At 35.2% G+C, this 27,553-nt stretch overlaps 1 protein-coding gene and 2 long non-coding RNA genes across 4 annotated transcripts; all 3 read left to right on the forward strand.

Moving 5' to 3' along the window:
• The first annotated feature begins 130 nt into the window (after positions 1 to 130).
• LOC146928998 (uncharacterized) lies at positions 131 to 2,393 on the forward strand. The gene is made up of 5 exons (XM_085707187.1): positions 131 to 408; positions 453 to 588; positions 1,018 to 1,175; positions 1,304 to 2,202; positions 2,296 to 2,393. Exons 1-5 carry the CDS (start codon positions 131 to 133, stop codon positions 2,391 to 2,393), a joined length of 1,569 nt encoding a protein of 522 aa, XP_085563313.1.
• A 317-nt stretch (positions 2,394 to 2,710) lies between these two features.
• LOC146928999 (uncharacterized) lies at positions 2,711 to 3,332 on the forward strand. The gene is made up of 2 exons (XR_015005927.1): positions 2,711 to 2,833; positions 2,950 to 3,332. It is a non-coding gene; the product is annotated as an uncharacterized LOC146928999 (long non-coding RNA).
• Positions 3,333 to 15,064: 11,732 nt separating this feature from the next.
• On the forward strand, positions 15,065 to 16,130 carry LOC146929000 (uncharacterized). 2 transcript variants are annotated; one of them, XR_015005928.1, is made up of 3 exons: positions 15,065 to 15,189; positions 15,305 to 15,385; positions 15,737 to 16,130. It is a non-coding gene; the product is annotated as an uncharacterized LOC146929000 (long non-coding RNA). The 2 variants fall into 2 exon arrangements; XR_015005929.1 differs by having other exon boundaries at positions 15,311 to 15,385.
• The last annotated feature ends 11,423 nt before the right edge of the window (positions 16,131 to 27,553 follow it).

The raw sequence follows: 27,553 nt of genomic DNA on the forward strand, positions 1-27,553 counted from the left end.
TTCATGGTTGGATCGCAGTTACTTCCCTTCAAACCTTTCAGAAACAAATATATGTTTGATTCCGAAGTGCGAAGACCCGGATAATATGAAAGATCTTAGGCCTATATCTCTTTGTAATGTGTTGTATAAAATGGTGTCGAAGTTGCTCGCTAATCGACTGAAACGATGTTTGGATAAATGTGTGTCAGAGGAGCAGTCAGCGTTTGTTGAGGGCCACTCTATACTGGACAACGCATTAATTGCTACCGAGATAATCCACTCAATGAAGAGGAAGACGAAGGGATGGAGAGGGGAATTGACTCTCAAGATTGATATTAGTAAGGCTTATGATAGAGTGGATTGGGGGTTTCTTCGTGGTGTGCTTATGCGAATGGGGTTCAGTGAGAAATGGATCCAGTGGATAATGATGTGTGTTAGTTCTGTTACTTATTCGGTGCTATGAACTTTGACAGAGTGGGAGCTATTGTACCCGGTCGAGGATTGCGCCAAGGTGACCCGATATCACCATATTTATTCATTTTGGTGGCTGAGGGCCTCTCGACTCTAATACATAAGACAATTAATAGAGGTGATATTCATGGGGTCCAAGTATGTCGCGGCGCACCAGTGGTGTCCCATCTGTTGTTTGCAGACGATTGTTTCTTGGTTTGTACGGCCAATGTGGTGGAAGCACAATGTTTACTCACTATTCTTAACACTTATGAGGTAGCATCTGGACAAGAAATTAACTTATCTAAGTCTGAGGTGTTTTTTAGTCGCAATATGAGTGAGGCGGCATAGAAGGATTTGTCACACATTATTGGTGTCCGACATGTGATGGGTACCGGAAAGTATTTGGGGTTACCTTCGATGATTGGTAAAGATAAGAGGTCTGTTTTTTCTTTTATCAAGGATCGTATTTGGAAACAGATAAATGCATGGAGGGGACGAGCATTATCAAAAGCGGGAAAGGAAGTTATGAACAAATCTGTGTTACAATATATTCCTTCATACATAATGAGTATTTATCTTTTGCAGAATTCAATCATAGATGATATTGAAAAGATGATCAATGAGTTTTGGTGGGGAGGAAGGAGTAACAACCGAGGGATTAAATGGATGGCATGGGAACGTGTGGCATGCCCCAAAGAATTTGGTGGAATGGGGTTTCGGAATTTGAAAGCTTTTAATCTCTGGTTGCTAGAGTCTTTAAATCGAGGTACTTTCCACGTTCCTCGTTTTTGGGTGCTAAACTCGGACATAACCCGAGCTTTGCTTGGCGGAGTATTTGGAATTCGCGTCAGTTACTTTTATATGGATGTAGGTGGCCAATTGGAAATGGGCAGCAGGTCAACGTGATGAATGATCCATGGGTTCGAGGTGTTCATGGTAGTTGGATTCAATCCCCACAAATTCGGGGTGTGCATAGTTTGCGTGTGTCTGATTTGATAGTTGACGAGGAACGAGTTTGGGATATTGATAAGCTTGAATCTCTGTTTCTTGATGATATGGTGCAAGCTATTCTCGATACACCACTCTTTTCCGAAGTTCAGAATGATAAAATAGTGTGGACGATGGAACGTAACGGGAGGTACACTGTTAAGATTGGTTATAAACTTGCTATGATGGAGTTGTTACATACTGATCGGTTCCATGTTGAAGGTGAGTGGCATAGAATTTGGAATGTGAATTCCCCTCACAAAGCACGTAATTTGTTATGGAGGATTTGCAGAGGGTGTGTTCCGACCCGTCTCCGACTACAATCACGACATGTACAATGTGAGGTGACATGTCCCTGGTGTGATACGGCTGTTGAGGATGATTGGCATGCTTTTGTGGGTTGTACGGTGGCGCGTGAGAGTTGGTATTGGGCAGGGCTTTCGACTGTGCTGCAACCGGGAGTTGGAACTGTGAGCAGTTTGGCAGATTTTGTTTTTGATATATGTCGTTCTGAAAGCCGAGACATTGCTGGTCGGGTGGCTTCACTTCTTTGGCAAATTTGGGCTGCACATAATGATGTCATTTGGAATGCCGCTCATCATACTTCAACAAGCATTGGGAGGACGGCACTAGATGCATGGCAACAATGGCAGGAGGTTCATAAACATCCCCCACAACCGGTTGTGCAACAGGGGCAGAATAGAGTGCAAGGCAATAACTCAGTTTGGGAGAAACCATGCGAGACATGGTTGAAGTGCAATGTGGATGCCGCGTTCCATGACCGTAACCATATTACATCTTTTGCGTGTTGTGTTAGAGACTCCTGCGGGCAATTTATTCGGGCTCAAACGAAATGGCAGCGGGCAAATATGACAGTTTTGGAGGGCGAGGCAGTAGCCTTACTCGAGGCTCTTCACTTTGCTGATGCGATAGATGGGACCGAGTTGTTTTCGAGTCTGACTCATCTACTCTAGTGCAAGCTCTATCGTCTCCGGGCCATGGTGATTCGGAATTCTATGCTATTGTTTCTAGTATTATTTATCAGTTATCTTTACATTCCAACTTCGAGGTGAAGTTTGTTAGGAGACAAGCGAACATGGTTGCTCATAGTTTAGCTAGGGCGGCCTGTTCTTGGGCTAGTCACCGTATTTTTGATTCTTATCCTTCTTGTATTGAACATTGGTTGATTAATGATAATAGTTAACTTTGTTTCGGTCAAAAAAAATTGAAAGTAAAGCAACAACCACCGATCTTGGATTATATAAATTACCATATGTGAGTCCATTGTAGCAAGAATAATGGCTTCAAAGAAGTGCTCTCTTATTTTGGTAGTTCTCTTTTTTTGTCTGTTGAGTTTTTCATCAAAGGCATTTATTTGCAAGGAACATTGCCAATGCTTCGGAACTTTATGCAAGTAAGTGAATTTCTCCACAATATCTATTTTGTTTTTGCATTTACACAATATTATGGAGAAATTATTCATATATAATTAAGTTTGTTCTTATATTAATATTTGGTATTTTTGTATAGTTTCAGACGAAATAGGTCTGAATAAGAAGAGACTCCTTTGCCGAAATTTGCAGGACACGGCCTGATGCTGCAAGTTGCCACAATTATCCATGAATGATATGGGTGTGTTAGGTTGTACACCCGTCGATCACTATTATAAATAAAAATCAACATTTTAGATTCATTGCTAAATTACATAGGTGGTCGATAATAAAGATCACATACATCATTAATTGAATAAATCTAAAATATAAATTTTTGTTCATAATAGTGAGCGGAGGATGTATCAATTTTACGGTGAAATTGGTGGAAAAAATAAATAACGTGATGTTGTATTAAATATACTTGTTGTTAGGGCCTTTGGCCCTCTTTTGTAACAAAAAAAAATATATATATACTTGCTGTTATAGTTTGCTCCAAAATAAAAAATACTTGTTTAGTTTGATTTATGTTCCATATGTGTAAGAGTCTCAAGGTAACTTCTCCTTTTGGCCTTTATAAAATGAGCATTGCTATTTATCTAGAGAGTTTTTATCAAAAATTGATTAAGAAAAGGTTTCAGCCAATTAAATTTGTTATTTGCCTGAAATCAAGCGAGATAATGATGTGTAATTAAGGAAAAGATGTGTTGGAGTCCCGCCGTTTGGCAAGCTTGAATTACCCTCTTCAAAGGAAGACAATTATTGTAGTTGGAAGGTGCATTTACCTAATCACGATCTTCTGGCGGAATCAGACTCTTGATGATATATTCAGTTGATTTCAGCAACGTTACCCGTATATCGATCCACTGGAACATGCTGTGCTCCCAAAACATGCTCGTCACGTCCTCGTCGTTCTTTAACTCCACCCAAGTGAATGATACTCTCCCCTCGTCGAGCGTTGGACGTTTATACCGAACATTTTGCACCTTCCTTGTGTCTCCGGGGTTGACTCCTTGGTTGAATTCATCCGGTTCATCCTTGAGACCTTTTAACGTTACACCGAGGTACCAATCTTCAACCTATGAGGTTCTTCGCCGTTGAATTATGCATGAAAGTCGATCCACCCGACCATTGTTTCAAATATACACAATAAGAAATTGAAAACAATCAATGAAAAACTCATTCAAACATTTCATCAAACACTTGAAGTGTAAATTTGATATAAACCCTAAAATTCATAACTACAACATTAACATGCAAACATCTAACCACAATTAAGCAACATAAATCATTTACATGTAACATTGTATCATTTCTTGCAAGCAAAATCAAAATTTAAACAAACCCTAAATCTAAAAAAAAATCTCTAAAATAATCTCAAAACTACAACATAAACATGCAAACATCTAAACATTTATGCAATACAAGTCATTTTCATGTAAACATTGTATGATTTTTTGCCAAAAACACAAAAATTTAAACAAACCCTAAATCTAAAAAATTTCTAATTTAAGAGAAAAAATATAACATATAAACATAAAAGGTTAATGATGTTTGATTATGAAAACTTGTTATTGGAGTGTTGTTTGATTTGAACTTGAAGGAATTTTGGTTTTGGGTGATTTGAGAGAGGTTTTTAAGATTTTTTTGAGATTTTAGATGAGAAATGAGGTGTTCTGCCTTGTTTAAGACAACACGTAGTGTGAGTTAACTAACGCTGCTCTAGTTGACTTACGCAGCGTTAGTTAAGTAACGCAGTGTTTAACACTTGCGTTAGTTAACTAACGCAATGTCATTTTTGGCATGGGTGCAGGGCGCGGGCAAAATGTATTGGGGGAAGAGCAGAATTCTAAATGAGAAAGAGGGAGATTGGTGTTACAACATAGAGGTTTTATTGCAAGATATTATTCCACAAAGAAAGCTTACTTCCAATTGGAGGAATATATACAAATTTTCTTTCTTGTTTTCATTCAAATTGTGACATAATATGCTTGTTCATTAGCATTCAAATTGTAACATAATATGCTTGTTCATATCCTTGTTTCCTTTACTCAATCGTCTCTGATTTCATGTAAAATAGCTTATATTGGGGAAGGTTGATAATGTAACGAGCAACATATCTTGGTTTGAATTTCATTATTCTACTTAAAATATCTATGCCATTATGTTTAGTTTTGTGCTTTTATGTTCCAAATTAGCTAATAAAATCAAAGCATACTAGAACAAAAGGTAAAATTCGAAATGCACAAAAAACTGTTTGCAAGTATTTAATGTCAAATGACAATAGTCTATATAAGTGGAGGTTTTTTGTTTAGCTGCTGATCAATATGTGAAATGAGAACTTTCTCAACTGAGATGTTTTGTTAAACAAGAGTTGGTTTATTTGCCTTATATGCATGCAAATATGCTACCTGGTTAACAAAACATTGTCCAATATACCTGTGAAAATTGAATATGATAAGCAGTATACAAGCTATCAGAAAATAGGAGAAAACATTATATAGTGAGAGAAAATATGAAGAGAGCAAGAGAACTTTGAATCTAATTTTGCATATGTGTCTCAATGAATTGAATATTACAAAGGCTATTTCACTAGTTTCAGTGCAGTTGCTAAAAGCCTAAAACAGCTTGATAATTGTGTGGATGGTATTCTGTTGGAACAATAGTGTGATGTTGGAAAATAAATTGGAAGATTAAACATCAAGTAATCATACTTTGATCTAATGTTGTGTGAATTGAAAAAATAGAGTGCGGGGGTCCCACATAAAATAGAACACACACATTAGTAGTGTTTAAATTGCGGTATTTAATTTTAAATACTTAATAATGATAAAAATAATAGTAATTATTATTTTTATTCAAGAATATCACTTCCCATAAATTTAGCTTATGGTGGTTGTGATAAGAATAAGAATTTAATTGAATTTCTTATATTTCCTTCATTCAAATCTAATAGTTTGTTTCCTCCACTTTTGTGGATTTGTTTCTTTTGATCCTATCCACAAGTGTTGTTGAACTGATTAATGGATAAACTTCATTTTAACTTTATCCATTAAGAGTAACTGTTGTCGCAATTTTTGCTAAAACAGTTACAGAATCTCTATATAAATATAGGACTCCACTCAGTTCAAAAAACACACCAAAGAGTTTCATTGAGTTGTCGGGAACTCTTTCTCTCTTCTCCCTTTCTTGACTTGTGTTGACGAGTCTTTCTTCTCTTCATCTCCTTTTTCTGTCCCTTCGAAATTAAGAGTGTTCTTAAGACCATAGTCCCTTTTCGGTTTAATGTCCCTTTGGAATTAAGAATCACCTTAAAAGCATAGTTCCTTCGATAATATAAGTCCCTTCGGAATAAAGAGTACTATTAATATCATAGTCCCTTTCGTAATAATAATGTCCTGTCGGAATTAAAAATGATCTTAACATTATATAAATTATTTAAATATTTTTCTATTTGAGGAGAAATGGTGGTATCACCATATTTTAGTGGTCGTAGTACCATATTGAAAGTTTGAAGAACTTAAAGGTTAGAATGGTGGAAACACCATATTTGAGTGGTCTTAGCACCATATAGAATGGTAATAATACCATATTAAAGTGGTTTCAGTATTAAAGAGTGGTCTTAGTACCATATTTGAAGGTGTAAATCTCGAACGATTTTCTACAGTGCACTAGTTAATCGAACAGTTGTAGCTGACCTTGTTTTATCCTGGAGGCGGCGTGGTTGATAATCTCCCTTGCACAATTTTGGGTAGTGCCACGAAACGTCTTAAAGAGAGCGACCTGGTCGTGACTCAACCTAGTAACAACTTCGGTAGATAATAGAATTTAGAAATCCAAATACAAGAGTTTGGAAATCCAAAAACAACGTATTCTGTTCTTTTGAGGCTTGATCTACCTATTATGAAAGCTTTCAGAAATCACTTGAGAAAAGTGTTGAGAACATGAAGGTATGTTAATGCTGATTCTCGCTTTTTTGGGCTGTATAGTTAGATTGACAAATAAGGGGATTAATGATTCTCGCTTTTTGAGGCTGTAGTTAGATCGACAAGTCAGGGGCTTATTGGTTCTAGACTGAATTGAAAATTAATTTGAGCATACTATAGTATATTAGATGTGTGTTATTATGATATGATTTTGTGAATCTACATATTGAGAAGTAGTTGCTTGCAGAATTATATAGGAATAATGAAATAATACTAAACAGATCAAATTGGTAGATTGACTATTTGTCAAGTTCCATATTGAGAAGTGGTTAGATATGCTTCCTTGTCTTTGATAGTCTCTGTCTTTTGAATTCTCATTTTTTGTATGTATTTGTCAATAATTTATTATTTACCCCCTATCGTCAAATGAGAGAGTTGAAAGTTCGTGTTAAAGCTGCAGATGTCGTAAAATCTCAGGTTCTATATATTTCTTGGATAGTTGCTTTCTGTAATGCAACATAATCGTTAGTCCGATGACAAGAATGTTAGGATTTCTATTGTAAATTTATATGTTCAATGCATCACATATTCACATGGTCACTTTCAACTCACTCCAAAAATGACAATATCAATGTTAAAGTTAATGTTTCCTCCAGGTTTCTTACCCATTATTCTTCCAAAAATTAGAGCTCAAGTTTTGCATTGATTGGTCCACTGATTTTTTGTTAATCAAATAATTTTATTTACGTGCTGTTTAAGTGTGTAAATGAACTTATAGTTATAATAACAATGTATTAAGCCCGGTAAACCTTCGTTGTTTTTCAGGTACTTCCTCTCTTATGATGTGACTGGTTGTTAGCTTTAATCAAGAATTAGCAGTTCTCTTTTCTTAAATTTTATGGTTTGGACTAATACAACCCCACAAAACCTGCTTTTGAGGTGAGGATTGCTCCCACTTACAAACACTTATTCAGACCATCTCTCAACCGATGTGGGACTCTTAACACTTTTCCCTCACTAAAAAACCAGTCTTCAAATTAATAATCATAATAGAATTGATTCTTCTATCTTCCTTTTCCCCCCCTCTCAACTTAGAAACTTTGATGCAGAAATAGTTCATAACAGTACAAGGGGTGGGTTTTATTTTATGTCACTTCTGCATATATTATGATTTTCTTTTCATTATACAAGTAATTTACAAAACATTTTTTTTATGGTCAATTTAAAATACAATTTACTCAATGGTTCGTTTATGACCAAGTCATAGTCACATAATTCGCGGTTCGTTCCGGTACGTGGTACGGGTACGGGTTCGCGGTACGCGACATGAGAAGAATTCGCTACGTATAGGGGTATACAGCTTCGGTACGCTTCAGTTCGTAGTACTAATAATACCTAAATAAATATAGTGAGCTATAATAGTTTTTCCATTAAAAAAATAGATTCATAATAGTTTTTTTAGAGGAAAAATTCATAATAGTTTTTGTTTTGTTACTACTCCCTCTGGTCCTATTTATAAGAAAAAGTTGACTTTTTAGATTCATTAAACAATTGATGTATCTAGTCTAGAAACAGACCGAATACATCAATTATTCAATGAATCAAAAAAGTAAATTGTTTCTTATAAATATGACCGGAGGTAGTATAATTCATAAATAATAGTTTATTATACGTCTTGTAATAAAAAAAAAATGAAATTAAAGGTCTAGGCCCACAAGTCTTTTTTCTTTTCTTTTTTTCTTTTTGTTTTCAGACCCAAATAAGTCTTTTCCACTAACTTAACCTAGACCTAGTCTTCTCCTTCAACATAACACAGCCGCTTCTGCAACCAGCCGCCGCAGGAAACAACAAACGAGCATCTCCTCGCATTCTGACCTCACTCTTCGCGCGAAACAACCGGATCAAACCGTTTTTCTCTGATGCGAATCAGATCGACGATTTCACGATCTTACGCTCTTCCTCTGCGCGCCGTACGCTCCGCCGTCTTCTCCGATCTTTGAACCGCTCCAACTCGGTGGAGACTTGGTGACGCGCGAGATCGTACGATCTCACGATCTATATCGTGATCCTGACAACCTTGGCGGTAACCATGCTTTGGTACTCTTGGTTCGGTGGTTTGTGCGAATTCCAGGGGAATTTGTTGCGTACCAATACGCCGAAGTACTCGAATTCGGTACTCACGTACCAATTCGCAATTCTCCTTTGATTACACGAATTATGTGACTATGACACAAGTAATTTACGGTACATTTTTGTTTTTTTTAATATAGTGATAAAAATGATTTTTACGTTATTCATGTAATTGAAACATTGTTGGGATTCAACAAAGCTACTTCAAAGTTCAAAAAACACGTTGTACCAATTCTTCGGTCTTCCCTACTTTTTTCTTATAGCATAAATGATTTCAATGATAAATTATGTGGGATTAGTTATCCTGAAAAAAAGAGAGTAGAAAATAGGTCAAATAAACAAAATAATTTGTCAATAAAATAAGTAATTTAGAAAAGGTTAACAGTTCGGTTCACAAAAACAAATGGTTCGGTTCACAAAAATTGTGTATAATAACGGTTTGGTTCGGTTTAAAACAACCATAAGAAAAAAAAAGCAGAAAAAAAAAAGCTATGTACTCCCAAAAAAAGCATGATAAGTTGGGTCATAATCATGATCATGGAGCAAAATTACATGTTTGCTCTATCTCTTGCATGAAGACTATGCAGGTTCACATTGGTCCAAAGTTTGCTCAAATCCCTCAGGCATTGAAAATATTCACCCAACGCAAACAGCCATCGAGCAGTTTGACGTATGGTAAGTATTCAAGACATCTGTTGCATTGCATGGTTTCCTGTCGTAGATGATCAGCCGGTTTGACAAAAATAAACTGTGTTGGTTCAATTTTCCTTGTAGCCTAGTTTAACCTTTTTAATGTAGTAATTTTTGTGTTAATGGAATATACATTCTTATTATGCATACTTCTGATGAAACTAATACTCTTGCCATGAATCAGCATTGATTTCCACAAGTCATATAACCGTTGTGTCACATACAGTACAAAGAAATGGAACGAATGGACAGAAATCTTGTTGCTGACGTATGGCATAGGAACATACAGAAGAAGGTTTCTTTGTTTGTCTGGCGTTTACTTTGAAATAGAATTCCGAATGCGACAACTTGGTGAGGCGTAACATCATTTAGCAAACAGATTCATTGTGCCCTAGCGGTTGTGACATCATGGAATCAGATAGACATTTATTTTTGGATTGCGCCCCAGCAGAATATTTATGGTCACAGGTTCGTAATTGGTTAGGCATCTCGACGGTGTTTCCTAATGATATCCATGATCATTTGCTTCAGTTTTCTCACTTGGCTGGTATACCGCGATATACTCACTCTCTTTTGAAAGGTATCTGGTTTGCTTGTGTTTGGATTATATGGAAGGATAGGAACGATGGCCTCTTTAATAATGCGGGTTCAAATCCTTATGCTCTTTTTGAGAAAGTTAAGTTACATTCGTTTTTGTGGGTAAAGGCAAAACACCCTAATTTCAGTTATTGTTATTTTGATTGGTGGACACATCCGTTGTTATGTATGGGTGTTCACTGTTCACCATCAATTATTATGACTCTGTAAACTTGGATCAGTGATTCACTTTTTACACGCCTTGTGCAGGGTGCATCATCGTTGTTGATAATATACATTTTTGTTTGGGCAAAAAAAAAATGACAATGCATAATGTATGCAAGGTTTGAGATTTGAACCCACACCACCAAAAAAGAAATCATCTGAGAGATTGAAATCCCTATTTCATCAGCTGTCACTAAGTCTTTGTTTGAGAGTTTGGAAGGGAAGGAAAAACTTTGGGAGGAGAGAAATATAGGGGAAAATTGAGAAATGCTTCACATTTTTTGAAAGAGTATTTTCATAAAGAGTGATAAATTAATGTTTATGATAAATATATTTTTAATTTTAAGAATATTATCACAACATATATTAAATTTGAAGAATTCATATAAAACCTGACAAACCCTCTAAAACTCTCCTCCAATACAATTTTTAAATTCCCTCAATTGTGGAGGATTTCATATTTTGAAGAAAAATAAACCCCAAAACCCCTCTTTCTTTCTAATGTGCTCTAAACTCGCAAACAAAACTTAAATGACTCACAAAAGAAAACAAAAACTAAAATAAATAATTTCCCGATACGAACTAGTGTTTCGCCAAAACCTCCCGATCATGAGAAATAAAAGCTTATCCTCTCAAAGAAACGAGCGGTGGCAGTACCAATTGCACAATGAATGAATCTTAATTAGAGACTAGTTAACACGGTGAGTTTGGGAGAAAGAACGAACGAACAGTGTACATAAATATAAGAGCAATGCTATATCTCTAGAAAAATAACATCAAGAATTCTTCAAGAATAAAGAATAGCCAATCACAATGCACTATTTGCCACAATTCAAGGAAGTGTGGCTGAAAAATAGGAAGTGGACAAATAAATCATCCAATTAAAATTTGCCAACTATTTCTTGAAAAATTCTTGAAGCTATTTTTCTTGAGAAGTAGCATTTTCCTAAATATAATGGTTGGAAAAGTGTAAATTTGGTCCAAAAGTGAGTAATAAGTAAGTTGCCTACAAAAAGTATAAATTAACACACCCTTAATTAAATTATGTTTTGCTAGAATACCACACACACAAAACGATTAAGCATTAAAGTTATAGCGTGTGGTGTGGCCAAGTGCATGTTTGTACCTTGTACTATGATCATATTATAATAAAGATATTTTTTTTAGAATAAAATGGAATATATTACCAAATTAAAATGTATTTCCTAGCACAATGAGTACTAAGGAAGTACAAGAGATTCATTACAATATGTACAAACTAAAAATCGAAACACCAAAGAACTAAAAGAAGGAAACCATGCTAGCTAGTGCCTAACAAAGTTAATGGACTAAGCCACCACCCATAAAAATTTAAGGAAAGAGAGGCAAATTTCGCCTTCAACCACACATATGTTTGATCTATTGTCTTGATGGCACTAGTGACAAAAGAAAGGCAAGGAATAATGAAATTGAAATTGAAAGAACTACGAAGATAAAGTGGATTTGTGTTGGTCAAGAGGAGATATTCTTAGGTGGTCACATGACCAAGAAATTTGATTTGGTCACATCCAACTAATGAATGACACCTCACAAATGAGAGAGAAAAAAAAAGTAAAGAAAAAAAAGAAAGAAATACAGTACGTGAAAGAAGGAAAAAATCGTGAAGAAAGGAAGAGAGAGAAACTGAGCTACCATGCCACCACGCCGGCAACCATTGGCTCGCCGGAAACGGAGACGATGACGACGGCAAAGATGATGGTGACGACGAAAGAGATGATGATGACGACGACAACGTTTGCCTCGTCTAAAAAAGCAACGTAGGTGACATTTCTTTTCTTTGATTGAGTTAATACCTGAGTAAATGGGAAAATAGAACTCCAGAGGTAGAAAGATCGAAGCTGCAAAGCCAAAACAAAGAAAGCTGGAAACCTAGCAGAAATATGGAGGGAAAGGAAGAGAAATGAAAGGACAAGCTGCGTTTTTATAACCTAAGCATTAAAGTTGCCTCGTGATTCGCACCGGTCTCAGGCAATGATTGGAGACACATGTACGAAGACGCCACGATGCGGACACATAGGTGACAACGAAGGGTCATCAAATCTTAATCGTCCAAACAGATAAAGGGAGATGAACTCGCCCGAAAAACCCATTGGAAAGAACAAGCCCGCCCTAATGACTGAAACCACTTTCTCTCCCCATAGCACCTTCATCACTTCGCCTTATTACAAAACTCGTTCTTGGGGGGTTGTGAACTATCAACACGTTCCTAAAGGATAGAATAACCTCCATAAGGGTTTGGGAACCATCCTTCACAAACACCCAACAACATGACATAGTCTATGGCAAATCCTTATAGATTCATCACTTCGCCTTATCCCAAAGCTCGTGCTTGGGGGTTGTCGACCATCAATATATTCCTAAGGGCCTGAAAGCCCTCTAGAAAGGTTTTGGCACCCTCCATAAGGCCCCTAAAGCCTAGGCGCACCCTTCCAGAGGTTCTGCCTTAGCATGCTTCTAGAAGCGTCTAGAACCGGATAAAAAGACCTAAAGCCAAGCTTGCTTGGGGCTCAAGTCACGCTAAAACAAGCCGACAAACGACTATAAATACCACCGTTAGGATCATTCTCAAGGCATCTTATGAACAATCTAAACCATAGATTCTATTATTGTAATCACTGCAAGTACAATGAATGATGTGTAAATATTTCTATAAACGTTTTATGAATCTTGAAACATTCTCTGATTCTTGTGAGCTCATAAAACCTAACTGTAACACCCATACTAAACGTATCTAGAAAGTTTAGCATGTGCATTAACTTTAGTACTGGATACATTAAAATTTACAACATAAAATCTTCGAATGAATATATTATACAACAATCACGTTCGTACAATGACAAAACATCACACCTCGTCTAAAACATGGTAAATACATCCTTGATAATCCATATCATCCTGCAGCGGGTACGAACGAGCATTTGCTGAATATCCATTCGGCTACTAGCTTGCCATACCAACCTGTTTATCTGAAACAAATAAGGATTGGGATGAGACATAATGTCTCAGTGAGTCCTACCTAGCCCTAGGCTATTGGTAACCTTGGGGAAACCTATGGTTACCACGTGTCTACAATACAACCTGGCGGTTGATTATACGTGTGTGGTTAATCTTACTTTAGACGGTAGGAGAAAAGAAAAAGGAAAAAGCCATGCACAGTAATCCCAAAATAATTATGTCGGTACAATGCAGCCTGTGAAGCTACTAACCAATTCCCTTTTGTCTTAAACGTGTTTATTCTGTCTCTTAAATGTATATCTGGCTTGTCCAAAAATTTATCAAATAAATTTTTTGGGTCATAATTATTTTTCCATGAACATTAGTCCTCTTAACACGTTAGACTGGTAATATTCCAAATATTAATGAGCGGGATATTACACTAACTCTCATAAACGTTTTAGGTGACGAATCTTTATGCTTTTGACTACTCGTATGAGAATTTTACCCCACTTTTTTTAGTGGGTTGTTAAGAATATATATATATATATATATATATATATATATATATATATATATATAGGGGTTTGCTATAAGACACCTTTTATGAATGTGTCTTTTAGCAAGTTATTCTATGAGCATTTGTTAAAAGACACCAACTAATTTTTATGAAGGTGTCTTTTAGCAAAGTTATAACTAAAAAGTTGAAATCACACCTTGAGGTGTTGATTGCTAAAAGACAACTTCATGGGTGGCTTCTAGCAAAACTCATATATATATATATATATATATATATATATATATATATATATATATATATATATATATATATATTATATATATGTGTGGGAAACACTTGGACGAATGTTTATGCTTTTGACTACTCATACGGGAAATTTACCCCACTTCTTTTAGTGGGTTTTTTATTTTATTTTAAGGATTCTTTTAGTGGGTTGTTAAGAATATTTTAATTTTATATGTATATATATATAAATGATTGGACAATTCCGTTGGAGCAACTCTTGTATAGACATAAACTTATATAAAATTTAAAAGTGAAATGATTTAAGGGGTGTAACATTGTTATTTCTCTTTTAAATTTTATCATTTATGTGGATGTGCCAAAATATTTTTGATTTAGGATTATGCCTTGAATTTTTAGATCAAACGGTCCGAACACCTCAAAAAACGATCCCAATCCAAGGGCCTCTATATAATTCGGTGTATGAGATGCTAATAAATAGTACTCCCTCCGTCCCATAATACATGACACAGTTGACTCAATGCATAATTTTGAGTTTAAATATTTTGAATATTATGTTAGAAAAAATTATGAAAATTTGATATTTTAAAAATACTCATCGAGACGAATCTAACGACATCTTATATGATATTATTTATCTTTGTATATTAGTAGAAAAATATGGTCAAAATAAGTTAGATCAAAATTGGAAATTTTCAAATGGGTCATCTATTACGGAACGAAGGGAATAAATAAATCATTCATAAAAAAGAAGAAAAGAATAGTAAATAAATTATATTATAATATACTTGCACTTTTTTAAAGCAACTCCAGTCAATACCGCGTAGAAAACTTTATTATTAGTGCCAAATAAATATGATTTATTTACTTGAAAGGAAATCAACAACCACCGATTTTGAATTATATAAATTACCATATGTATTGAGTCCATTGTAGCAAAGAAAAATGGCTTCAAAGAAGTGCTCTCTTATTTTGGTAGTTCTCTTTCTTTGTCTGTTGAGTTTTTCATCAAAGACATTAGCAAGGAACATTGCGAATGCTTCGAAACTTTATCCAAGTACGTGAACTTCCCCATAATATCCATTTTGTTATTGCATTTGCGCAATATTATGAAGAAGTTTTTCATTTATAATTAAGTTGTTCTTGTATTGATGTATGGTATTTTTGTATAGTTTCAGATGAAATAGGTCTGAATAAGAAGAGACTCCTTGCTGGTAGGAAGCCTGATAAAGCACGTGGCCACAATTTTGCAGGTTTTACTTCCCCATAATATCCATAAATAATACTCCCTCCGTCTCTAAATAATAGTCGTTTAAGGTTGATGCACGATTATTAATGAAATGATTAATTGTGTTGATTTTGATGTAAAATTAGTATCATTTACTAAAACACCCTTATTAATTGTAGTTAGTGGAGTAGTTAAGTTGGATAAAGTTCAATAAATAAGGTTATTATAATGAAAAAAATAATAAATGTTACATTGATATTCTAAAATGATAACTATTTTGAGAAAAGAAAAATGGGTAAAGAAACAATTATTGTGAGCGGAGGGAGTAATTAAGTTTTTTCTTGTATTAATATTTGGTATTTTTGTATAATTGCAGAAGAAATAAATCTGAATAAGAAGAGACTCCTTGCAGAAAATTGTGGGAGAAGGACACATGGTCCTCATGCTGATCGGCCACGTTGCCACAATTTTCTATGAATGATATGGGCGTTAGGTTGGATCAATTTACGGATGAAGTTGGTAGAAAAAATAAATAATGGGATGTTGTATTAAATATGCTTGTTGTTTAGTTTGATTTATTTTCCCTAGGTCGAAAGCTCGAGTGTTGCACGGGTTAGATTCTCATATGTGTTAAGAATATTTTAGTTAATAAATAATTATAAATATTTATATAAGTGTGTAATATATTCATCTATTGATTTACATGGTAAAAGTCCGAATAAATTTAAGCATAAAATTGACAATAATATATATGGTTAATGCATTTTAAATATGGGATTAACACAATTCACATGATGGTTGATAAATTTTAAAAAGGGCTGAAAATCATTTATGCATATTTGACCATTCTAAATAATTAGAAATGGCAAAGACAATTAATTTTTTTAATATAATTAGAGAGACAAATACTTATCATTAATAAATTTCTAAACGAACAATTTCAACGAAATCCATATTTTCTAGAATTAAGCTCCTTTAAAGGAGGCAGATGCATTGTTGATAGTGATCCCAAAAACGAAACAGTGGGTACCACTAGTCCATGAACAGAATCCATCGTACTGTACAAATATGATAGGTCTTATATATAGTCATTGGAGCCTTCTAAAAAGATCTACTAACATCGTGGAGTTGTTCCAAAAAATCAAAACGGCCAGTTATTAATGGGGTAAGTAGAGAGAGCGTCCGAGAGGAACGGGGACTAAGCGATCTACCGAGTTGTCAAAATGAATTGGTAGGGGAGCCTTAGAACGAATACCTGCTCGAGCAGGATTGAACGAAGCTGAAGCAAGAATGTCAGCTTGAGTAACGGGCGAGAATCCATTGCCCTGAAAACTACATTTTGACTTTAAAGAACTAAAGTTGGCAAACTTTGTGTATGAAAATTATACAAAAAGAAATTAAGGCAAAAAAGTGTTACATTTATAAATTAAGAGATAAATAAAATATTTAAGAGACTGCCATGAAATTTGAAAATAATTTAAGAGACAAAATTTGTAAATTAATATAAAAAATAAATAGATATTGGATCTAATTTTTCCTTTTTATTTATTCATGATAGTTTTGCATAGTATTTTAAAGGGAGGGAGGGAGAGAGAGGGAGAGAGAGAGAGAGAGAGAGAGAGAGAGATAGAGAGAGTACCTTTTTACAAATGGTCCAAAGGTGAACATTTACCGGTTCTAGTAAAAAAGAAAAAGATTTTTTTATAATAATAAAAACTATTATTTTATTAGAATTTACTAAAATGGATGAGTCCAACTTTATACTGAATCCATATTAGACAATCTCATTAATATTAATCTACAGAAATGTCCCTCTAATAGAAATATTTTACTCATATTCATACACGTTTTCTTACAATCAAATTGAATTACGTAGACCATAAGAGATACTCAAACCCTTGAAAACGAAGTTTTACATCCACTTTAAGCAAATCAATGGTTATTTCACCAATTAGGAAAAGCATACAAAGAGTCTTTATGCCTAAGAACCAGAACCAGGCAAAAATTTTAATTTGATCCACCAATTTTCGTACATTAGCCACCTGTACTTGAAAGATAATTTTAGTGTCTCTATAATGTGCTCCTTGTGAAGAAAGCAAGCAGAAAGTGGCGAATGTCCGTTGATTACACAGACCTAAACAAAGCCTGCCCAAAGGAAGCCTATCCACTTCTCAACATTGACAAACTAGTGGACAACTCGTCTTGATACAAGCTTAAAGGTGAGAAAAACACAAGAAGGGAGGGTTGGATTGTGTAAGCTTTTTCTTCATTTTCTCCTACTGAAATCACTGGTCAGAAGCAGATAGAGTTCAGCTTCTGACGTGATGTTCAGATTCTAAATGCAGCGGATAAAAAACACACACAGAGAGAGAGAGAGAGAGAGAGAGAGAGAGAGAGAGAGAGAGAGAGAGAGAGTAGAAAGACACAATGCAATTATACAAGTTCCTTCCACAAACCAGAAGTAGTCATGTCCCCCTTGCACTTCCAAGAAGAGTTCACTAAAATGTAATATTTGATTACACCTGCTCACTGCTAAAACTAGAAAGAGACTTCAAACTTACTCAAGCACAACTGCAAGAGATTTCCTATGCTCAAGAACTAAATCAAGAGACTTCCTATGCTCAAGCACATAAGCAAAAGACTTTTATTCAAACAAAAATACAAATAAGTTTGTTTGAGGTTGAACACTTGATATATAATCAGTGGTGTTCACAATACAAATCAGATACAGATACAGACTCTTAAGACTCTAAAATTTATAAGATATGAAAGTGGTTAAGAAATTCTAAGTGAACTTTTGATGCAGAACAATTTCAGCAGAGTTTTGGTACTTGTAAAATTGTTGTATGAGTCTTGCCATTCTCTAAGTCTTCACTCCTTTATATAGAGGTGTGAAAGAGACGTTGTGAATTGCCAGCACATCAAAAGGAGTCGTTTGAAGCTTGATTAAATCACCAATGATATTTGGCCTGATATGATTATTGTCCTATGAAACTTTCTCTAACAAATAAGCATCCAATGCCTTCAAATCATTTTGAATTAGCCGTTGCTTCACTTTTCTAGTCTTCTGCAATGATGAGCGTGATTAAATCATTTGAACAGCCGTTGAAGCTTCAATTCTTTCAGCTTTTGATGATCTTCAGATCTTCTGATGAAATGTGCTTATGGTGATCTTGCTTCTAATGAGGTGCTTCTGATGACGTCATCACTTCAGGAGCACGTGTCTTCAGAACCTCTTTTCTTCGGATGCTTCAAGCTTCCTTTTTGTTGATTCCATTGCTCTCATTTGTTCAATTGACAATTTTTAATACCTTGTTATCATCAAAACTTAAAGGGTAATGTTAAACACATTTTGTTTTAACAATCTCCCCCTTTTTGATGATGACAAACACTAGTATTTAAAATGTTCAATTGTTGTTAATCTAATTAACAAGTTGACTTTAAGGGTATGAGGTTTGTAAGCTCCCCTTGAGTCTAATAGTACTTTAAGGTGAGGTTTGTAAGCTCTCCCTGAGTTCTATCCATGTTAATTAAATTCATCATTAAAAACGTAATAACACTCACAATAATCTCACATTAAATAGACTAAGAGATGAGAAGAATGTCCTATTAATTTAACTTGTTTAAGAATTAAATTAATGGGGCTCAGAGCCTATAAATACTATACATCTACTCTCCCTTATGTAATCAACAAAAAGATAAAATATAGACTTAAAGAAGAGATGAGAAAAAAAAATAGTGAGAAAATTAATTAAAAAACAGACAGATATATTGGTTCAGAAGCACGAATGTAAGGTCAGTAGCACAAAATATTCAGAAGCACAAACATAAACAAAAATAAACAAGCTAAAAATGGTGTGTGCAACTAAGGCTTGGCTTGTTTCTGGACCATATCCATCAGGTCTCTGATTAGGCTGTTTGTGGTTTATGATTGTTGCTTCATTTCTTCTATGAACTCATTGTTGCTTCTGATCAGATTTTCCTCTCTGATTCTTGCTTCTTCTAGTTGAGCATCTATCTTCCTCTTGTATTCAGCAAATAACAACCTTTGCTCTATGAGTTCCTTCTTTAGCAACATGTTCTCTTTCTCTAGCCCAGAATCTTTCTTGAATTTTTCAAGTATTGGAGAATCTGTTTGGACTTTCAGCTTAGTCAACCACTTGAGACCCAGATTCTTAGAGTGTACACTTGAAGAAATGATACCAGATGCATCCAAGAAGATAGGAGTATCTGAAATGTAAAGCTTGCTCTTCTCTTGATCCCTCTTGATTTCCACTTCCTGCTTGCTCTTTACAACATCCTTTAACCATTCATTGAGAGTGTTTTGAGCTTCATCATGTTCTTCAAGAGATGTCTTCTGAAGTTCACACATGATAAAGTCTACTCTTTCTCTTAGTTTACCCCATTCATTCACATAGTCTCCTTCATGTACAAAATTGTTCATGGTCTTCACTAACATGATCAGATCCTTGAAAATGTTCTCACACACCTCTTGCAATATAATAGAATCTAGTAAAAAGGTAGGAGGGAATGAGACATTTGTGGCTTGGACAGGTGGACAAGTTTGAGTGGAAGATGAAGGTAAGTCTATGGACATGTTGTCAGCAGTTTGAGTAGGTTCAGTAACAGGAGCATTGTTAGGAACAAAGGAAGGTTGTTTTTTTTCCTCATTAGAAACTTCTGATGTAATCATACAGTCAGGTTCAGAAGAGTGTTCAAGAGAAGTTTGAGAATTGAGAGAAACTTCTGAAGGTAAAGCTATATTCAAAGGTTGCACACCAAGTGTAGAATCTTCTGACAAGGAAGAGGGATTCTCAGAGGCAGATGATTTGTCAGATGTAGATTCCTTGTTGGCTAGATTGGAGTGTGTGGCATTAGGAAGATCTGGTTGAAATTCAGGGTGACTAATTAGATCAGTACAGATATTTGAGGCCATTTGTAGGTTAGGTTCTTGTTGTTGGGGGCTTTCTAAAGTAACTTCATCAGAAGCTATTTCAGAGGCTCTTTATTGATTAGGCTCAAATCCTAGTAATTCACGTGAATAGTGATTAGCCAGTTCATCCAAAACAGATCGATCAGAAGTTTGGGTAGTTGGTTTGAGATGAGATGACGATGATTCCTCATGATTGGCAGACTCAGGCCCTGCTCGTTCTGTAACACCCCAATTTTTAATATTAATTGGCAGTATTATTAATGGATAATATTAATATTATTATCGAATAAAATTAGTATTATTGTTATTATTGTCATTGAGATTTGATATTATTAAATTAAATCCTTTGTGGATATAGGTGTTATGAATAATGAGGAAGTAAGGAAGAGTTAACTTGATAAAGGACAGAAATTGTATAGGAATAAAAGTAAAATAAAAAAAGATGGATTTTGGGGAAAGAAATGGTAAAGAAGGCGTCACACTCACTTCCAATCCAAGAAGGAATGCTAAGCCATGAAGAATCGCCACAATGGTAAGGAAGCCATTGATAAGATTCGATAAACTTGGTTCAATCCAGAACCAAAAAAAGAGACAAAGCTCTCACAACACACAAAGTGTATTTTTTATCAAAATTCTACATATCTTATTCATTATTTTCGCCCCCTTTATATAGGTAATAGGCTAGAATGCTGAAAAACTTACAATTATATCATGATTAATGAAATAACTCTTATGTGGCTAATTATTGCAAGGACATGTTACAAATTTATTGGTTTTGATTTAAGGTGGCTGAATCAATTCTTGAAGTTAAACACTCATGGCTGTTACTTTTGCTTCAGATTATGCTCTTCAACTACTCAAATTAATTGTGTTTCACCTCTTTTGCTTCAGCTCCTTCATTTAATCACGTCCTCCACTTTAATCCCATTTTTAGACCATGACATACGCCGATTCTGCTTCTGAGTCCAACATATGAAATGTAGATGATTTTGTACCCTTTCCAACGCTTCAAAGATCACCTCAATCGGAGTTACAAAGCTCTAGATATGATGAATACAAGACAGATACATATGACCTACGAAAAAATAAACATTTGAACCAAAATAATTTGGTTCTTTTATTCAATAATGACTTTATTATTCTTGTCAAGGGAGAACATCTTAGGATCACATCATACTCTCCCTCTTCAAGAGAATTCGACCTCGAATTTATAGCTTGAATACCTCCTGGGTCAAAAACAAATATATTGAATCCATCACATGTAACTTTAAATTTAGAGAGCACTTCACTTTTATTGGAAGAATTTGTTTGTTTTTCATCCCCTTTTGATGCATGGACATAATCTTCTTTTCGAATCTCACAATTTCCTTCCACCTGTTGAGAAAAAGTTTCTTCATTCTCTTTGTTTCCTTCATGACATAAAGAAATGTTAGGCAATTGAATAACATTAGAAGAACAATCCCAACATTTGAAAACACAAACCAACTTAGAAGAAGGTACTAATGTAATAGTAGGCCAAAACTTCGAACTATTTTTTTCTTGATTTTCATTATGACTCTCCTTTTTCTCTTCTTTTCTCTCGACTTCTTCAACACCTTCTTTTCTCTCTTTTTTTTCATCTACTTCTTTTTCACCACATTCTTTTATTTCTTCTTTTTCCTTCCTTTTCACTTCTTCCTAATGACTTTCTTTTTCTTCTATCTCTTTTTTATAATTATTTTGGATTTGAAAGAGATTTTCCTCTAGTATTTTAGAGATATCAGCCATTCCTCTATCAATTATTGCCCTCATTTACTCTCTCCTATTTCTTTGTGACTCTCTAAGAGCAGAAGAAGGACTTGATCTACTCTTGATATTCTCAAGCCATTTTTCTCTCCATACTTTATCAAAATATTCAATTGAAGCTTGAATTTCATGAGCCATTTTTTTTTGTTTAATACTTCAAAAAAAAACTGAGATGAAGAAATTTCAAGGATAATATGCAAATGAACAAGATTTTGAAATTGAAAAATAAAAATCAGTCCCAACGGAACCTAGCTCTGAATACCAAATGATAAAGGACAGAAATTGTATAGGAATAAAAGTAAAATAAAAAAAGATGGATTTTGGGGAAAGAAATGGTAAAGAAGGCGTCACACTCACTTCCAATCCAAGAAGGAATGTTAAGCCATGAAGAATCGCCACAATGGTAAGGAAGCCATTGATAAGATTCGATAAACTTGGTTCAATCCAGAACCAAAAAAAGAGACAAAGCTCTCACAACACACAAAGTGTATTTTTTATCAAAATTCTACATATCTTATTCATTATTTTCGCCCCCTTTATATAGGTAATAGGCTAGAATGCTGAAAAACTTACAATTATATCATGATTAATGAAATAACTCTTATGTGGCTAATTATTGTAAGGACATGTTACAAATTTATTGGTTTTGATTTAAGGTGGCTGAATCAATTCTTGAAGTTAAACACTCATGGCTGTTACTTTTGCTTCAGATTATGCTCTTCAACTACTCAAATTAATTGTGTTTCACCTCTTTTGCTTCAGCTCCTTCATTTAATCACGTCCTCCACTTTAATCCCATTTTTAGACCATGACATACCCCGATTCTGCTTCTGAGTCCAACATATGAAATGTAGATGATTTTGTACCCTTTCCAACGCTTCAAAGATCACCTCAATCGGAGTTACAAAGCTCTAGATATGATGAATACAAGACAGATACATATGACCTACGAAAAAATAAACATTTGAACCAAAATAATTTGGTTCTTTTATTCAATAATGACTTTATTATTCTTGTCAAGGGAGAACATCTTAGGATCACATCATAACTAGTCGAGTGAATAATGTGAGAAAAACAATTTTTAGAGAGAAAATAGTGTGCCATTGTTGAAAAATAGAGTTTTGGTGATTATTAATATTGAAAAATAGAGTTTTGGTGATTATTAATATTTTATGTGAATTTAAATTATAAAGAGAGAAATGATATAATAAATGATAGATCTCTGGCAAGTGCACCAAATACTATCGAAGTAGTAAAAATATCGATCCCACGAGGACTGTTTTTAACTTCTATAATTCAATTTCGTTATATAATTAGGATGTGTAAAGTTTATTTTTAGTTTGCACTAGGCAGAAGATTTGGTTTGATTTTATGAAATCAAATAAAAGAAATTAGATTTGATTAAGAAAATAAGAGAGAAAGATGAGATCAGATCCGTCGAATCCTCTAAGTTCCCCTAATTGGTCTACTGCACCTATTTGTTATAAACCCTCTTCTAGTTTACGATGATTAACAAAATAGCCCTAATCAATCCCTTGAGTTAGGACTCTCTTCTTAAACTACAGCCCCTAATTCCTTAGGTGGTCTATTAATTCTTGAAGGTTTTACCGAACGTTAACCTATTATCACTAACAAACGATTATCTATTCCTAGACTAACCCTGTTTATTAGAACAATTCAATTAGGTCTAAGTTGAAAGCCATGGTCAGTGGTCATTCATTCTCACGAAATCAAGTTATATGTGATCAAGATATAAAAAGCATTAAGAACAATTGAATTGAATAAACTAGAATTGAATTCATAAACAAAATAGAGTTTCACAGCAACATGTGTCAATTAGGGTTACAAAGATTCATCTCGGATCTAATCTCTAAGAGATTTAGCTACTCATAATCGAGTTTACAAATAGCATAATCAATGAAATAATTAAAACATACATGAATTGGTAAAAGGATGAAGAAATCGCCCTTCTAGCCGTCTCCGATGTCTCAAAATCGCACTTTGCTCTCCAAAATCGTAACCCTTGTTCTTCAGATTGAGTGCAGTATTTATAGAAGTCATGGGCCTGACCCATCAAAATCGCGCCGCGCCTTGTTAATTGGCGTGCCGCGATTTCCCCTTTACAGGAAGTGTGTATTTTTGCTTCAAAAATCGCAGCACGGCTTGAAATTGGCGTGGCGCGATTTCCTTCGAACAGACTTCAAATTTTAAGCTTTTTGCACTCCAGAACAGTAAAAATTGCATGAGAACTCTATCAAAATGTCACAATAAGTCCCTAATATTACGTAATGACAGAATGTCATCACAACCCCAAACTTAAACCATTCCTTGTCCTCAAGGAATTTGCTTGCAACAGTGACAAACGACAGTAAAATAACAGTTACCTGACAAAACGATAGTACCCAAAAGTTCATTCTCCTTCTAGCTAAAGATGAGCTAGTTTGACTTGTTCGCATCCACCAATTCACAACTCCACGCAACAATTTGAAATAGGGTTCTACCAGTCGACATGCAGGTCTACATATTACCATATGCTTGAAAAGTTTCTAAACATCAATCAAAGTCAATATCATTACACACTTTTGAGGTCTTTAGGGTTATAACGGGGCTTAGGTGAAAGGTGGGATATATTTGGATAAGTAGGCTACACAAAATTTGAGTTAGGCATTCCTACGGAAGTTAAAGCACAAAGTTCAATCCTTCATTCATTCACCTTGTGGAAATACAATCAATGCAAAGGTACTAGAGAACATTTTTAACATTTAGGGACACTCGAGTTTGAAGTTACTCGGATTTTAGATGTTTTGTCCCTTTTTCATCATTCAATTTCTTTTTTTTTTTTTTGATACACCATTTTTGTGTATATATTGCATGACAATTTCATATTTCTTTCATTTTTTTGTTCTCTTATTCTCTAGTACCCCCACCCCAAACTTAGTTGGTTGCAAATTCCAATAGCAACCCCAAACTTAATCTTTAGCAACATTCTACAATGCCTTAACTCAGAAATTCATTAAGGGACAAGTCCTAAAAGTCTCTAGGCTTGTAATGTAGTTTGTCACCGAACAAAAAGTTCTAATCCTACCGGCTCACAATTGGTTAAGAAAGGATAAATTCAATCAATATCAGGGTAGGCTTCAAAAAGGCTCACAGGACCAAGCACTTTTGCCTCAGTGTGTAATTGACAAAGACCAATCAATAATAGAGAAACAATGCAAGTTCTAGAAATGTAGTTGCATGGAAAACTAATCTAAATATAAGTAAATTGAAAAACAAGATTTGGCAATGAACCTTATGGCTGATATTTCTGGGAGTATGTGACTACCTAGCAACGCCGTACACTTCGCCTTTGAATCAAGTCACCCCTCCTTTAGAACTTTTGGAATACCGTTTCATCAAACAACTGTTACTAAACTGGAATAGGTCACATGAAACAAAACAAATTCATTAATAAAACAAGTGCAGGATCAATTACAATAGGGAAATAAGTTCAATGGACTTTGACATTAAAAAGAAAATAAAAACTGAATGTATTGAAAAACAAAGTAAATCTAGTGGGTTGCCTCCCACCCAGCGCTTCTTTATCGTCACTAGCTTGACTGCTAAGGATCCTCAGAGGTCCTTCAGAATGAGTGCCACCCTTCCTTTAGGTAGGTCGCCACCTAGGTATGGTTTAACTCTTTGTCCATTAACTTTGAAACTTCGATCTCCTTCAGGTGTCACTAGTTCAACAGCTCCATATGGTGACACACTTTTGACCAAGAATGGTCCAGACCATTTTGACTTGAGCTTCCCAGGAAACAGCTTCAACCTGGAATTATACAACAAAACTAGTTGTCCACAGTTAATATCCCTAGGCACTAAGTTTTTGTCATGATACCTTTTTGTCCTGGCTTTATAGATGAGGGCATTTTCATACGCTCTAAGCCTCATCTCCTCAAGTTCATTAAGTTTCAAAATTCTTTTCTTACCAGCGGCTACTTGATCAAAATTCAAGGCCTTAATGGCCCAATAAGCTTTATGTTCCAGCTCGACTGGAAGATGACATGCCTTCCCATATACTAACTGATAGGGTGAGAACCCAAGATGGGTCTTAAAGGCCGTCCTATATGCCCACAGTGCGTCATCTAATTTCCTAGACCAATCTTTCCTATTTGACGCAACTGTCTTCTCCAGAATCTGTTTCAGCTGTCGGTTTGAAACCTCTGCTTGACCACTAGTTTGTGGGTGATAGGGAGTTGCAACTTTGTGCTTAATGTTATACTTTTTGAGCACATTTTCAAGAAAATTATTGCAAAAATGCTTCCCCCCATCACTGATCAATACTCTAGGAGTTCCAAACCTAGTGAAAATATTCTTTTGAAGGAAGTTGACAACCGTTTTGGCATCATTAGCAACACATGGTATCGCTTCAACCCACTTTGTGACATAATCAACACAGACTAGAATATGGAGATAAGAGTAAGAGGGAGGGAATGGTCCCATAAAATCAATACCCCAACAATCAAATGGTTCAACTTCAATGATTCCTTTTAGGGGCATTTCATTCCTCTTTGATATATTACCTGTCCTTTGGCATTTGTCACATCTTGTGACGAAGTCGTGGCAATCTTTGAAAAGGGTGGGCCACCAGAATCCACTTTGCAAAATTTTTGCAGCTGTTCTTTCTCCACTGTGGTGGCCTCCATAAGCTGAGCTATGGCAGTGCCACATGATACTATGTGCTTCCTCACCTGCAACACAACGTCTAATCAAACCGTCAGTACCTACCTTAAACAGATAAGGGTCATCCCACAAGTAGTGGTTTGCATCTTTGAAGAACTTTTTCCTCTGAGGGTAGGTTAGATCATCAGGAACTATGTTGCCGGCCTTAAAGTTTGCCATGTCAGCAAACCAAGGTCTTTCTCCAATAGCAAACAGCTGTTCATCGGGGAACTCGGCCTTGATGGCCTTCTCCTTCTTTGTTACCTCGTCATTCTCCAGCCTTGAGAGGTGGTCAGCTACCACGTTCTCGACTCCCTTCTTGTCACGAATTTCAAGATCAAATTCTTGCAATAATAGGATCCACCTCAACAGTCGAGGCTTTGAATCCCCTTTTGTTAAGAGATATTTGAGAGCTGCATGATCTGTAAAAACAATGACTTTGGAGCCTATTAGATAAGAACGAAATTTTTCCAATGCAAAGATTACCGCAAGCAATTCCTTTTCAGTTGTGGAATAGTTAACTTGATTTTCATTTAAAACCTTGCTTGCATAGTAAATTGCATGAAAAAATTTGTTCTTGCGTTGGCCTAGGACTGCACCAACAGCATAATCACTTGCATCACACATAAGTTCAAAAGGTAAATCCCAATCGGGTGCAATGATTATTGGTGCAGTTACCAACTTGTTTTTAATCAAAGAAAAAGCATTTAGACATTCAGAGTCAAAATTAAACTCGTTTTCTTTGACCAAGAGGTTACAGAGGGGTTTGGA

The sequence above is a fragment of the Medicago sativa genome, chromosome 4, assembly GCF_051527215.1.
Source record: "Medicago sativa cultivar Bolivia chromosome 4, Bolivia_mono, whole genome shotgun sequence".
Classification (NCBI taxonomy): Eukaryota; Viridiplantae; Streptophyta; class Magnoliopsida; order Fabales; family Fabaceae; genus Medicago; species Medicago sativa.